The sequence below is a fragment of the Mixophyes fleayi genome, chromosome 2, assembly GCF_038048845.1.
Source record: "Mixophyes fleayi isolate aMixFle1 chromosome 2, aMixFle1.hap1, whole genome shotgun sequence".
Classification (NCBI taxonomy): domain Eukaryota; kingdom Metazoa; phylum Chordata; class Amphibia; order Anura; family Limnodynastidae; genus Mixophyes; species Mixophyes fleayi.
Genome location: NC_134403.1, coordinates 247373652 through 247390279, shown reverse-complemented (window position 1 = coordinate 247390279; position 16628 = coordinate 247373652). Strand labels below are relative to the sequence as shown.

At 40.4% G+C, this 16628-nt stretch overlaps 1 protein-coding gene across 7 annotated transcripts in view; it reads right to left on the bottom strand.

The window, feature by feature from the left end:
• ANKS1A (ankyrin repeat and sterile alpha motif domain containing 1A) overlaps positions 1 to 16628 on the bottom strand; it is a 139942-nt gene that overhangs the window by 27389 nt on the left and 95925 nt on the right. For all 7 annotated transcript variants that reach the window (XM_075195748.1, XM_075195753.1, XM_075195749.1 and 4 more), the window contains one exon: positions 554 to 709. In XM_075195748.1, the coding sequence (XP_075051849.1) occupies positions 554 to 709 (156 nt within the window). The remainder of the gene's footprint in view (positions 1 to 553; positions 710 to 16628) is intronic.

The following is a 16628-nucleotide window of genomic DNA, read 5'->3' as shown; positions in this document are numbered from 1 at the left end:
TATAGCAGTGTTACCTCTATAAGTGCAGCGATCGTACAGACACAGAACTTATTTCAGCAGGCTGTTGCAGATTCGTCTTTCTGGTGAGCCACTAACTGACAACACAGCAGCCAATCGAATTCCGCCTTAGTATATGGCCCAGCCCATCTCTTCTCACATGACTTTCAGCCATTAGGAGGCGGGCAGGTGTTTCAGTGATTGACATACGAAGTGTCCTTTTAGGAAGGAGGATGAAGTGTAATGGAGGAAATAGCTGGGAAGGCATAAAAATGAAGGTTCTGACACACACGGTCGGCCCTAATAATTTTATGCATATTTTAATGAAATTTTTTAAAATATTGGCGGGCCGGATAGAACCTCTAAGTGGGCCGGATCTGGCCCGCGGACCGTAGTTTGCCCATCACTGATCTAAACTAATCACATATCTGGACATACAAAATGCAAAAAAACAGCATTGAGAGTAGTCTTAGTAAAAATGTGTTTCTCATACAAGAGACCTCTTCATGCATAACCATTTGCATGGAAGTGAATAAAAAGAATGTCCAGTACTTACATGCTGCCGCCTTATACTGCCACGTGGCTTAGGGACAGGTTTTGATGGTCGAGAGACCACTGCTTCAGGGTGACGGGATTTCTGGGCCTGTATTGCCAGTTGATAAGCAACCTCAAAAGCCTGTCCTAGGGTAAGAATTATTTCATAGGCTTGGTTCTGTATTAGGGAAGATAAAAAACATTAGTGTGAAAAAATGGTAGCAGAAATAGAAAATAATTAAACAATTAAAGTTAATTAGAGTATATGGAAATTAGGTTTCTTTCTATAAAGAAATATAGAATAAAAAATCCTATAAGCAAAGGAAACTTGAAACTGCCAGATTGCTATGGACAAAAACAAATAGCAATGATACCAGTGGAAAAACACTGTGCATATCCCCCCCCCCCCGTCTATCATACCTGATATTAGGCAACTGACAGATTTAATTGTCTTAGTTTAGGTGAATAACATGGCAAAAAAGGATGGTGGGGACAACTCAAACGATATCCTTTTATAAAATGCTTAAATTGTAACACAAAGTGTAATCTATTTAATGTAATATATTTAGTTGCAACTACTGGATACAGTACCAGAATAAATTTATTTCAGCTTTTTAATTTTAACACAAGGCAGCAAAAAAAAATCGCTGATTTTGTTATTAAAATACAAAATGTCAACAGGTAGCCTGTCAAAAATTACTGGTAAAACATTTAAGAACCATATTTGCTTGTCCTCATAAATTTAGAGAGATATTAAGTACTTCTCTGATGCTGGTTTGCATTAGGTGCCACAATGTCTCCCTTGCTTCTGTAGCCATCAGATCACACCTCAGACTAGCCCATACTCATTTATTTCTTGCGTCAATGCCTTGCCTTCAGATGATCCACATCATAGTGTCATTTGCTCAAACAGGCATGGGAACCATCAAAGCGGTATCATAATTTGGCAAAGTACAGCCCCTTAGGAACAGCTCTGAGGATCCAGTCTATAAAACAGGCTCAGAGAACACCACTTGTGTAGACATGAGCAGGCTATACAATGTGGCACCTAAGCCCAGGATCATCCAGGAATCAATGGATCATGGAGAGAATGCAATACACTAAGGCCTGCTTTGCAGAATATAATTTCTAACACAACTGAGTTCCCAACCTACTGTTTTGTATACAGGGCCACTTTATACTGGTTAAGGTGAGATACAGAGTATGTACAGTATAGATATGTTATATACTCATCTTTAAGGAGATAAATGTGAATATGGTAAACTAGCACGGATACAAGTTTAACAGTAATGTGGTAAATCAATGCTATATAACAAAATAAACATTTCTATAAACAGTCCAATAAATTAAATTATTAAAAGTATGGCTGTAGAAGCCTGTATCAGAAAGCCCTGACAACAGTTTGAGTGAAATGCATGGTGATGCAGAAAGTTGATGAGCAACAAAAGAAAAAAAAATATGATACAATTGGGCTTCAAAACTATATAATACATAATGATCAACCCCCTGTGGTTTGAGGTCTACAAAAACTCAAGCTGCTAAAAAAGGTCAAGCAGCTCTGGAAAGCATCCAAGTTCAAGAATTGCGTAATGAATGAGAAGAATATAAGCCTCTAAGATTAGACAAAACCCTGCCTTATACTGGTGAACCAAAGGAGACAACTGATAAAGATGACATTAGTTTCAAAGGAGAGTCTAGCAATCTTCTTACATTTGTTTCATGGGAACCAGACATCACTACCATGTGCTGCTCGCTAAACCTCAGTCTATGCCTGCCTACTTGTCACAATTCCTTCACTCATATAATTAAACTTTACATCCCATGCAAATCAGCAGCACACCAAAAAACAAATTGATATTAATAAGGCCTCAAAGCTGGGGCAGGGAACACACAGGCCACTCTGGCAAAACATCAATAAATGCATACAGGTTGCAAAAGAATGCCAAAACAGAAAAAAACTTTAAGACCCTGGCCGAACCCAGTATACAAAAAGAAAAGACTAAGAGGGGATAAAAGGCAGAAGTAGTGAACAAGTCTCTTGCCACACAAGCCAATCTATCTAGATTGTCTGTAACAGAGAAAGTGCCATGTCAGTCCCACAGGAACTGTAGGATTTGAAAATTGTTGCCTCAACTGTCATATCATTGAAACCTACAATGGACTTTAGTTGAATACATGGTATAATGGGAAAAAGTTTGCCTTATAAGAGAATTAGATCAGAGGCCAGGAAAGTCATAAACACCTGCTGATTCTTCAGACTGGTCACAAGTAGTATCATGGTCAGTGATGGATATAGAACAGGAGATGCTGCAATAAAAAAAACAATGGCACCCTCCGCAGTGCTATTAGATCCAATGGATGAAGAATATAATACTCAATTACAATTAGGGTCAGAAGAAAGTTGTGTTTGCTATGAACATTTCTGCCTAGTTTCAGAATCAGTGTGGCCTCTGAAAGGAGCAGTGGCATGGGAATGCAGCAAAGAATAGCTCATATTTCGATCATGACTGCTAGACTAGGAGGACTTTATCAGCATTCTGTTGACCACTGCCAGGGAAACCAACATCAAGGGTAACCATATGCAAGTACAAGACAATTCTACCAAATCAGACACTTGTAACAGGTAGAATGAAATAAAAATATAAAAAGGGTAAAAGATGATTTGGAGAGGTTGGTAATCAAGAAAAACTTTGTCAGAATTACCAAGTAGGCTCAAATCTCCAAGATAAGGGGATCAACCACTAAAAAAATAAGCAACACCAATAACAGAAAAACTAAATTAACCATGGCCTGTATCTGTCTGTGTATTTGTATGTTAGGGATGTTTAGATATCAGATCAAAAGAATTTCTTCCTATGCACGGACAGCCCCTCTTCAAATTTTTTCTGTTTCTCCCATGGGTTTGATGTTTAACATTTTGAGAATACGCAGAGTATTATATTATACAGTATATGGTAATTTATAACTATGGCTTTCACACTACAGGGCCAAATCAATTTGGCCTCGTTCTTCTAGGAATAACGTGGCCTGCGCACTATTACCGCTAGTACGGTAATTTTAATGCTGATTTTTGCTTGTAGCTCTCGGGCAGTAAGCAAAAATACAGGTTAAAATTACCATATTAAAGGTAATAGTACTAGCGGCGCATTAATCCTAGACTAACGTTGCCGAATTGAAAATGGCCTATATGTTATTTTAACAAATTTGAAAAATTATTGCACTTTTTCATTCCAAAATATCACATAATCATTGCATATGCAAAAATCACAAACATACGCCAACCTGGACATAGTGACAGAAATTTTAAATAGAATACTAAAATACAGAATCAATCTACCCTATAACACTTTCCCTGCTAGAAGCCTGCCGATTTTTACACCTCAGGTGGTTGAGAGCGTCACAATGTTTATGTAAAAATAAAACAATTATTACAAAGTCTAAATTGCATTGCAGCCGCCGAATCAATAGATTTCCTGAAAGTAGACATCCCATATTATTTAAAACTGGCATTCATTATTTTGCACTTGTAATGTGACAGGAAAGAGACAGGAAAAGACTGACACTCCTGTAAGTTATATAATGTTACTCCTCCATTCATATCTTGTCTTTTAGTAACTGCACAATCAGCCTCCGAAAAAGAACAATCATCTACACCGTGGGAGGGAACATTAGGGCTGCCATGGTGTATTTCAAAGAAAATAAATTTTAAGCAAGTATCATTTGCGTATAAGTCATTTTCCTACTCCATGGCATCCCTTACTGATGGGATGCACCCAACCAATACCTTAGGGTGGGTTAAAATAAATAATCAGTCTCCACAACAGAGATCCAGCATATAAAAATTATTTATTGTTCAAAAGCTTGGAGGATCCTTCTTCTGAATTTTGTGTCTGTTGCTGCTACCATAAGTCATTTGCTAAAGCCTGAGCTCTATGTGCCCTCGATGTTGTCACTGCCATTGTTGACTATTTTTCGCACCTCTTGTTTGATCCTCTCATAGGTCTGTGTTATTACTTGTCAGATCCATCTAGATGGCATGTCTCAATGGTTTTTGTCCTTGGCATGGACCTTCCAGGATTACAAACAGATGATCTGTTGTCCTATATTTCTCCAACCTTTAAACACCAGTATTGCTCTTACCAAGTCTAGTGTGTGCAGGCTTGTTTCACTTTCATCCGTTGGTTCTGGAAGAAAGCTGGGAGCATAAAAAGGGATCAGAAAAAGAAGGGATTTGGAAGCACTCCTATCCACATTGAAAGGGAAATTCAATAATTACCACTAAATAGTTACGGGCAAAAAGCCTTTATTGATAAATGGAAAACATATCCATCTAGATGATGGTATACAACCTCATTGGTAAAAAAGTGAAATATTTAAAAACAGATAGAATATGGTGAAAAGAAAATAGAGCAATGTGTATTAAAATTAGGGATAGTGGAGCCAGGTAATATGAAATTGTATGTCTCTAGGTGTCCATATCTGATAGTAGGACAGAATAGAACATATATAATAACCTGGTATAAGCGTCCCAAATGACTGTGGCAAATACCTAAGATTGCCTAGCTAAGGTATGTGTGAAGCGCTCTTGCCAAGGATATCCTAAAGTGTTAGCCCCATGCTAAATAATAATTAATGGGGATTGGCAAAACCACAGGTGAAAAAATATCACAGATCAGTATATGCCATAGGGTTGGTATCAGAAGTCCCTTATTAATAACATCATTGATATAGTATCATCAATGTGAGTATATTAACTGATATAACGTATGCCATGGATTCCCTAGCCAAATATACATCAAGCGCTTAGTGAATGCAAAACAGAAGACGCACAGTCAGTAGTATCAGAGCGCTAGCGGCACCACCGCTCGCTGGCTCCACTTCCGGGTATGACGTCAATGTTGACGTCAATTACCCATAACCTCAACGTACGTTTCACTTTAGAACAAGCTTTATCAAGAGGAGCCGATTGTAGCAGAAGACAGGTCTTTTATCACGGGGACATCCAATCAGATGTCTAGAAAATAACTGACATCTAAAGTAGCCAATGATTGTATCAACATGGAATAATCCTATTGTATCTATACGACGGCTCACGTTATCCAGTCTCAATTAAACAGTAATCTATTATTAAAACAACTATATCACTATCGTTAAGCTACAAATAGGATTGGTAAGTTCATATATGATATTATATCATAGAGGAAAATGAATTTCTTGGAGATATAAGAAAGTGATAAACTATACATTTATATTAATAAAAATTATTATAGGTCTCAATTGTATAGTGGCCAATTATTGGGAAAGATCCCAGAGTTCTTATTGGCTATAAAGATTGAAAAGTTAGTAAAAATGATAACCTGATGATGAATGAAAGTTAATTTAATATAAGAAGAATTGTGTATATCAATAAACAGATATATGGTCACCATGGATGTTGGATATAATATGTTAGCAATATAATATGTAAAGGATAAAGGTAAGTATCAAGGCATAAATAAATGAGGATCTTGATGTCAAAAGGATATTTATGTATAATAGACACACCACATAAAACATTTATCATGAAGTCAGATTCATGGTGTATATGTATGATAGCCCATTATTAAGATAGATCTCAAAATATAACTGGCTCTTAAAAAGCGAATGGATTCATACGGATTAAGGTATAAGAATAAATGAAATTTAATCTCGTACCCGGAAATTGCGCATACAGTAGTAAAAAAATATATAAATAATAAATATAATATGTAAAGGATGGAGGTAAATATTACAATATCAGTACATGAAAATCACAACATTAAGAGGATGTCAACTAATAAGCAAACCCCATCAGCCATTTACTGACCAGATAAGATATAGTACCATATTTGATTTGTAGAATTGGATATTATAATCATTCAATGGACATATGAGGTTATAAATTGAAAAATAGAGCGAAGAGGATATAAGTATAAACAAGACATTGTGAGGATATAAACATATGGTTCTCAAAAAAAGAAGAGAGAGAGAGAGAGAAAGGAAAAAAAAAATTCTATAGGTCGATATAATGGTTGCCTGGGGAACCTAAATGTCATATTAGTTACCCTAGAAAGCATGCATAATTGGTATATTCATTCAAACCATAGGGTATAAGGGAGTCAAAAAGGAAAATCCATCTGCTTTCTCTCTGAAGTAGTTGTCTATTCATGTCCCCTCCCCTATTTTTTTACTACTGTATGCGCATTTCCGGGTACGAGATTAAATTTCATTTATTCTTATACCTTAATCCGTATGAATCCATTCGCTTTTTAAGAGCCAGTTATATTTTGAGATCTATCTTAATAATGGGCTATCATACATATACACCATGAATCTGACTTCATGATAAATGTTTTATGCGGTGTGTCTATTATACATAAATATCCTTTTGACATCAAGATCCTCATTTATTTATGCCTTGATACTTACCTTTATCCTTTACATATTATATTGCTAACATATTATATCCAACATCCATGGTGACCATATATCTGTTTATTGATATACACAATTCTTCTTATATTAAATTAACTTTCATTCATCATCAGGTTATCATTTTTACTAACTTTTCAATCTTTATAGCCAATAAGAACTCTGGGATCTTTCCCAATAATTGGCCACTATACAATTGAGACCTATAATAATTTTTATTAATATAAATGTATAGTTTATCACTTTCTTATATCTCCAAGAAATTCATTTTCCTCTATGATATAATATCATATATGAACTTACCAATCCTATTTGTAGCTTAACGATAGTAATATAGTTGTTTTAATAATAGATTACTGTTTAATTGAGACTGGATAACGTGAGCCGTCGTATAGATACAATAGGATTATTCCATGTTGATACAATCATTGGCTACTTTAGATGTCAGTTATTTTCTAGACATCTGATTGGATGTCCCCGTGATAAAAGACCTGTCTTCTGCTACAATCGGCTCCTCTTGATAAAGCTTGTTCTAAAGTGAAACGTACGTTGAGGTTATGGGTAATTGACGTCAACATTGACGTCATACCCGGAAGTGGAGCCAGCGAGCGGTGGTGCCGCTAGCGCTCTGATACTACTGACTGTGCGTCTTCTGTTTTGCATTCACTAAGCGCTTGATGTATATTTGGCTAGGGAATCCATGGCATACGTTATATCAGTTAATATACTCACATTGATGATACTATATCAATGATGTTATTAATAAGGGACTTCTGATACCAACCCTATGGCATATACTGATCTGTGATATTTTTTCACCTGTGGTTTTGCCAATCCCCATTAATTATTATTTAGCATGGGGCTGACACTTTAGGATATCCTTGGCAAGAGCGCTTCACACATACCTTAGCTAGGCAATCTTAGGTATTTGCCACAGTCATTTGGGACGCTTATACCAGGTTATTATATATGTTCTATTCTGTCCTACTATCAGATATGGACACCTAGAGACATACAATTTCATATTACCTGGCTCCACTATCCCTAATTTTAATACACATTGCTCTATTTTCTTTTCACCATATTCTATCTCTTTTTAAATATTTCACTTTTTTACCAATGAGGTTGTATACCATCATCTAGATGGATATGTTTTCCATTTATCAATAAAGGCTTTTTGCCCGTAACTATTTAGTGGTAATTATTGAATTTCCCTTTCAATGTGGATAGGAGTGCTTCCAAATCCCTTCTTTTTCTGATCCCTTTTTATGTTCTATTATGGTAGGGAGCACCCCCTCGTTTATGTAGATTGTGATTTCTATATACTTTGAGGTATATCCCAGCTCTGTGCAGGACATTATACAATCCAGAAAGCTGGGAGCACAATATACTGGTTTATATAGAAAGTTAACACTACTTTAGTAAAATTCGGGTTTGTCCGCATTATTACTTTGGCACTGTATATGTTAAAGAATGGTTCATCCATTCTTCTAGTGGACAAGATTTACACCAAAATAAAACCTTGACTATAAGCCATTTCAGATGAACATTCAATTTCCAGGTCTTCAAGGGAAGAGCTTTGGGTGATAGATGGGCCCATCATGTAGCAGATCTGGACATTGAGGCTGAAGCCATGACTGTTCTAGGCCACATTTCCCATGCATGAGTAAGCCACTGCTATCAAGGCCTGTGCGGAAGTACGAGCTAGGAAGTGTAATGAATGAGAGACATAACTTAGACTGTAACTCCATGGTTTTGTAAGCGCATCTATTCCCCACACCTTGGGATTCTTGTGACGCCAGTAAAATTATGTTACCTTGGCTGTTGTTGGTAGTCCGTTTTACCTGTTGACATAATATCTATTTGCTGTATCCTGAACATTCTTGCCACCTGCTGAAACACCTGCTTCCATGTTTAGGCTCCACTTTCCTGGAGGAATCTGATACCGGCTCAAGTAGCCTGCCAACTATTGTTTATGCCGGCTATGTGTAAGGCTGCCAGGGATTTTAGATAGTTCCAATATTGGCATAGGCAGAGAACAATTTCTGTCAGCATGACATACTCCCAATGCCCCTTTGTCTGTTTGGTCGATAGATGGAGATTTCTTGTGTGCCATCTAGCCGATGGCAGAACACTTATGGTTGATGAAAACATTCCTAGAATTCTGAGGCAAATTCTTATTGATGACAGCTGTTGTTGACCTTGGAAAGTCAGCTGATGCAGTTCCTGAAGTCTGCCTTCTGGTGTGAAGGCATTGCCCCTTCTTGTGTCTATTCATACTCCTAGGAATTTCAGTTGTTGCAAAGTTATCAATAGACTTTTGTCCCAGTTAATACTTAAATTCCGTGTTCTCTGAGAAACGCCATCAATACTGCCCTGGTGAATGTCCTAGGAGATGAAGGTACGCCAAATGGTAGACATGTAAAATGAAAATGTTGTTCCAAGCAGAAGAACCTAAGGAAATTGTGTTGTTGTGCTACAAGAATGTGCAGATATGCACCTTGTATATGTACAGATGTCAGAAAATACTTTTTTCCTGATGGCAATTAGAATTTATTTCATTTGACTGACTCCATGAGGAAATGTTTTGTCCTACAAAGTGGTTGAGTCTTCTTAAGTCTAGCAATGTTCAAAAACCTCCAGAATGTCTACCGAAAATATTTAGGAGTAGAAGCCGGTACCTTCCTGTGTAGCAGGAACCAAAGTGATAACTTCCTTCTCCATGAATGTTTTCAGATTGTCATGTAATCTCTTTGCTTCTGCTGGCGATGCTGGTGTTCGTGATTTCACATACACCTTCCTTCCTAGGTGCTACACAAAACTCTATCATGAACCCATTGATTTTTGTGTAGTCTGAATCCAAATATTTGGATCTGTGATCCTGCCACCCAGCAAGCTTGCTGGAGACTGCATTATTCATGAGCCATTGTGGATTTCTGGGGCATCTTTCTTCCTTATCTCTGAAGGAACAAAAAAGCCATTTGGCTTGTGGTTCCTCCGTATTGAATGTGTCATGTTTTTTTAAAATGTGGCCTTGATGTAAGAAAAAGATCTACTTCTATCAATTGGAAGGTGATGAAATTTACCTTATGTGACATTCATTATATCCTCTAAATGTATAACAGTTTTAGCTGATAAACAAGCTACTGCATTATCAACCTTAGGAATGGAGGTACACCTTATGGTTTCCTCCCTCTGAACAGAATATAAACTTTTGATACTTGTTTTTCCAATTGTTCCCTTTCTTTATTTAGGATTACATTAATCGCTCTTGGTCTTGAAAATAAACTGCTTCCGTGATGCTTAACTTCCCAAAAAAAAAAGAAAAAGAAATATCTTGAGGTTGCTGGGACTGGTGTATCTTGGGTGACCATAGCTGTTTTAATTTGTTTAAATAATGTGACCATTATTTCACAGTTAAATGATCTTGATCATGGTGGCGAAGTGGTTAGCACTTCTGCCTCACAGCACTGGGATCATGAGTTCAATTCCTGACCATGGCCTTATCTGTGTGGAGTTTGCATGTTCTCCCCGTGCTTGTGTGGGTTTCCTCCAGGTGCTCCGGTTTCCTCTCACACGCCAAAAACATACTAGTGGGTTAATTGGCTGATATCAAAATTGACCCTAGTCTGTGTGTCAGGGAATTTAGACTGTAAGCTCCATTGGGGAAGGGACTGATGTGAGCGAGTTCTCTGAACAGCGCTGCTGAATTAGTGACGTTATATAAATAAATTATGATGATCTCTTTATATTCACTATCAGAAGATTGTTTGCCATAAGAATACACAGATTCAAGTAATGGAACCTCTTGCATGCTGTCCAGTTCCATACACCTTTGAAACCTGGACGTTTTAAACCATTGGCTAACTCCTCTTTTACTTCATCATCCATCCAATCAATTCTTTAAATTTTCAGGGGGTTACCCAGTATCTTATGTATGCGGAAATACAACATATATAATTCTTTATAATTGTTAAAATATGTTGAGCCTGTGATAAAGATCTGCCTGTTATGATTTTTACTAGTCTCCTACCCCTCTACAGGGTCTAGAACAGTATTGAAAATTTGTAATGTATAAGAACTTTTATCTAACCTTGCTATATTATAAAAAAAAAACCCTAGCTAGGGGCTTACCTAAAACAAGTATCTTTTTTGGAACAGGTTCAGGATCCCTGCTGCAGGCTGCCTACTCAGACTGAGCGGTGCAATGTTTCCAAGTCAACCTGAAACAGATTACAAACCACACTGCCGCCAGCCTAAAACAAGCAAAGTAATGTCAGCTGCTTCGTGAGTCTACTCCGCTGCCGGAGCTCTAACCACTGCTTTTAGACCCAAGATGGTGGGATTACGGTCAGGGAACCAAACCCATACCGTTAGGCTCTACAAAACTTGTGCAGCACTGGGTCTCCGTTTTTACTAGAAACATTTAAGCTCATAAGAAAAAAAGAAAACAATTATGCAAGTTATGGAAGGCGTTGACACATTATGTATTTGTGAATCGTTTCCTGTCTCTACTCAGCATAAAAAGGGATAACCCATCAGTACAGGCTGGCATGGAGTAGGAAGAGGAAAAAAAAAAGATTTTTACTCACCGTAAAATTGATTTCTCTTACTCCATTGGGGAACACTGCAAGACATTGGGATATAGTAGTGGGTGTAGGAGTCTAGGCACTTAGCAACTTCTTTGATCTTCACTCTCCTCCCCTACTATGCCCCTCCTTCTCCTGTGGATACCTCAATTTTGACTAACCAAGCGTATGAGGAAAAGAAAACCCCATAGGGCAAAGAGCATAAACATTAACAAAAAACAGAGTGGAATTGTGCAAAGGGCACGGCCTCAAACACTGAAACCATCATTCCCAAGAGTTTCATGCAGCTGAGGATGGACATTTCCTTCCGCACAAGAAAATTCCTGATTTTGCGCAAGAGAGCAAGGACCTTGTTTTCCAGTAAATAGATTCTCTGGGTCACTGTGTCGAACATGAGACCTAGGAAGCGCATGCGCTGAGCCGGAATGAGAGATGATTTGGGTAGATTGAGAATTCACCCATGAGCTTCCAAAAACCGCATAGTGATTTGAATGTGACGAGTTAAGAGCGACGCTGACCGTGCTTTCAGAAGGAGATCGTCTAGATAGGGAACTACTGTGACACCCTTCTGCCGCAGGAGTCCCTCCATGATCTTGGTGAACACTCGAGGAGTGGTCGCTAGGCCAAAAGGTAGGGCCCTGAACTGAAAATGGTATTTTCCGACCGCAAAGCGGAGGAGACGATGGTGTCCTCTCCATATAGGAACATGCAGGTAAGCATCCTTGATGTTTATGGAGGCCAGAAACTCTCCCTGCTCCATTCCGGCGATGACAGTTCAAAGGGACTCCATTCTGAACTTTATAGTCTTTACCTGTTTGTTCAGAGACTGCAGGTTTAAAATTGGATGCAACGACCCATCCTGTTTTGGTACTAGGAAGAGACTGGAGTAAAACCCCTGAACTCTTTCCTGTGTTGGAATGGGAACAATGACACCGGCTGTTAGCACATTCTGGATTGCTTCCTGAAGTGCCTTGCGCCTCAGGGGACAAAGGGGAGGGTACTGTGGTGAATAATCTTCGTGGTGGAAACTGGGCTAGATCTATGACATAGCCCCGGAACACAGTTCCTCGTGTCCAAACGTCCGTGGTGGAAACCTGCCACTGGCGCTGGAAATGAAGAAGTCGTGCCCCCACCACAGATTCCCATGGGGGAAGACTGTCACGCTTTGGGCTTATCACCCGGTCTTGAGGTCCCTCACAACCCCTCTAGAGCTCGCTTTAAATCAGCGTCCCCTGTCCAAGAACGTAGCCATAAGGTACGACAAGCTGCGATAATGAGGGCAGAGAATCTGGCATTTACAGACACCGCATCCATGGCTGCCTGGCTGCCATAATCTGAGGTGTCAAAGATATGCTCGGCCAAGGAAAGGATTTCTGCGTGTGGGGCAGTGTCCTGGATATCCTTAACCGGGAGTCCCGCCCAATGCTGCATAGCCTTGTTAGCCCAGGCAACCACCATATTGGGTCTAAACATGCTGCCTGACGCAACGCAAGCTGAAGGGAGGGCCCGATCGCACTTTTTATCAGTGGGGATTCTTACTGAATCTCACTCCTGAGTCGGACTAGCCAAAGAGGAAGATAAACGTGCCACAGGGGTGTCAACCTTAGGAGAAGCTTCCCATTTAATGGAGTCTTCTGGTGGAAGCAGGTAAAGAGATTTAAATCTACCCGGCATCAAAAAATGTTTATCTGGCCTCTGCTATGCGTCAGATACCATATCTACGTCATCAGAGGGGATGGTGGAAAAGCAGCCATCTGCGCCTAGTTCTTAAACAGGGAGAACCCTAGACACAAGAAGCGGGGGAATGGAGACAACAATCGCACTCATTACAGGGCGATCCCGTGGCAAAAAAAAAAAAAAAAAAAAAGAGTACACACAGACTGGGCAATTTAATTTCTCGTGTGTGGAAACAACAGCTATAGATGGCACTGGTGATGCTCGCTGACTGCCAAAGGCATCAGCATTCCATGGAGGCAGCCATATTGAGTGAGGTCTGTAGGAAGGACGGCCTCCCTACATCCTGCCACGGAAGTAGCCATCTTTCATTGCTGGAACACGGAGATCTTGTGCTGCGCGCTGCTACTCTGCTCTGCCTCTACTAGTAGCGTTACAATCGTTTGTAAAAAATTACAATAAGAGTGTATTACCTTACTAAGCTGCTTACACAATCAGGACTACTGTTCAGGGTCTGGGAATTGGGATTTACAAGGATTTACCTAGTATTGAGATCTGGTAACATCCTTTTCCTTTGTTGTCAGACTCTAGTTCTCAGACTTCTCTAAACGTTAAGAATACAGTTTCCACAATGTATATTCTATTTAATTTGTATACATTTTAAATATGTTTGAGAAGAGGACGTCCAAAAACAAGGGATCTCCTCCGATGTCTGCACTGCATTATACATGTGCCAAATGTAATACTAAATTTTCTGTTGGACAGCCTAACCTAGATGCTCGCTGCACGGCATGCAAGGCTGAAATCCACAAGGCCATCATGTCTTTCTGGCCGAACCCAACGGAGGACTATTTGAGAAAACACCTCCGGATGAAGCGACCATTCGCCTGGGAGAAGGGCATGCCAATTTAAGTAGTTGGCCTCCCAGTTGTCCTCCCCCGAAATGAACAACGATGAAACCTGTTGTTCCGCCAATTTCATGATCTTTGACACTTCCTTCATGGCAAGAGGACTCCTTGTTCCTCTTTGATGATTTATGTAAGTTACAGCCATAGCATTGTCCGACTGTATTTGGAACGGTCGTCGTGCCAGGAAAGACTGTGCCTGAACTAAAGCATTGAATACTGCCCGTACTTCCAGTACCGAGCTTCCTCCGGCGCCCAATCCCTTGCAATCTTAGGTGAAGAGTGACTGTACCTCACCCCAACAAGCTGGCATCCGTCGTTACCACGGTCCAGTCCCACACAGAGAAAGGACGCCCCTGTGTTAGGATGTCCCTCCTCTGCACAGGAAAGAGAAAAGGCTTGTTGTCTGTGACAACCGAAAGACCTGTCTTTCTAAGCGGGGATCTGACCTTGACCACTTTGCTAGAATCTCCTGCTGGAACTTGCGCAAATGAAAACGAGCAACCTGCAGATCCTCAAATGAGGAAACCATGCAACCCAGTAGCTTCATACACTGAACTACTGAGCTGCAATTTAGAGATAAATGGGAGAGCCCTGAACTGATAATGCTCCAGACCCACCGCAAACCGCAAGAGACTTTAGTTACCTGACCATTTCGGAATATGTAGGTAAGCATATCCAAGGATGCGAAGTACTCGCCTTTCTTCAAGGAATTTATCACAGATCTGATGGACTGCATTCGAAAGCTGGGTACCCATAAGCAGGTGTTGAGGTCCTTCAGGTTTAGAATTGATCTGAAGGACCGATCCAGTTATTGCACCAGAATAAGCGAGAGTAAAAGCCTTGACCTCTCTGCCCCAGTGGATCTGGAACAATCACCCCGGCATCCCAAAGAGACTGTACTGCCCCCTACAAAGCCTGTCTTTCTGTCTTTTCTCTGACCCACTGGGTCCAAGATGTATCACCTTTCACCCAGGTGTCTGTGGTGGACCTAAGCCACCGCTCCTGAAAGAGCAGTAGGCATGCTCCCAACACCGGAGCCCCTGGTGAAGGATGCCGGAAGTCATGTTGCTTGTTTGTCTGTCAGCTTAGGGGCAGAGCAACGTCCTGTCCAGGCCTGCCAGCCTCTTTGCCCCCCTACCCTTGTAACCGGGTCTTGGCTTCTGGAACAACCACCTCTAGAGCAACCAACAGCAAGGAGCTAAAACTGCTCCCTTTTGTTTTTGGCGCAGCTACCGGAAGAAGAGCATCCCCCCCCTCCCGTGGCCTGAGCGATGAATTTGTCCAAAGGAGAACCAAACAAAGCCACTCCGTCATATGGGACAGATTCCAAAGCACTCTTGGAATCAGCATTCGCCTCCCAATATCTTAACCACAATGTGCAGCTAGCTGCCACTGCTAAGGAATAGGTTTTTGACAACCCCTGACTCAAATCCCCTAAAAACTCAGCAGTATTTTTAATACGTTCTGCCAGAGGAGCCACACCAGACTGAATTCCTGCATGAAGGACAGCGGCTCAATTTTCAACAGCTTTAACGACCCAAGCCTTCGCCATCACAAGACGGTTTCACACTTTTAGTCAGTACTGTCTTTAAGCAACGCTGCATTTGGCAACAGAAAAACAGTAGATGTTGCCAACTGTGCAACAGGAGCATTGGTAGTGGGATGAGTCTCCCATGATCCTCCCTCCAAATCTGGAAAGAGGTAGAAGAGTTTGTAACGTCTGGGAATCTGAAATTTATTATCAGGCTTAAGTCTGGCCTCGTCCCACATTTCCAACAGTTGTGCAGAAGGAGAGAAGAAAACTGTTCTTTTCTTTGCCCTTTTAAACATGGAGGTCTGAAATACAGATTGTTTCCCATCCGATATGTTAAGAACCTGTCACACTTCGAGAATAAGGTCCTCAATGCCCTGTCTATTGGACATATCCTCCACCTGTGGGCAAGTCCTCATAGTCAGAATCCTCTAGAACATCACCATCTCCCAATTCGGATGAACCCGTATCCGAATTTACTAACTCCTCGGCAATAGGCAAACCCAATCATTTACGCAGTCAACCTACCATACTCGAATGGAACAATTTTTCAAGAAAATTGGACACTCTGGTCAACCCGTGCACAGGCCGTTCAAAAATACTCATCCAAACAGGCTCCTGGGAGACTACTGGACCACCCTGCAGCAATTGATACACATGTCCCGAGGGAATGGTGTCTGAGGACTGCGTACCCGGAGAAGAGGAAAAGGTATCAGCACCTACTGTCCCGAGACGTGGGTTGACTCTCCTTAATTCGGCAATAGACCATGCCAGCTCCTTGGCCCAGGCTGGTTCCACGATGTCCGCCGCACCTGCAGACAAGCGATCCCGCCGTCAATTGAATAATCCCCCTTAAAGTGTAATACTATTTTTTTCACTTGTCATATTCCGCAATATTTTTTTTTTTTTACTTTTTCCTGCAATAAAACTTTTGCATGAACACAG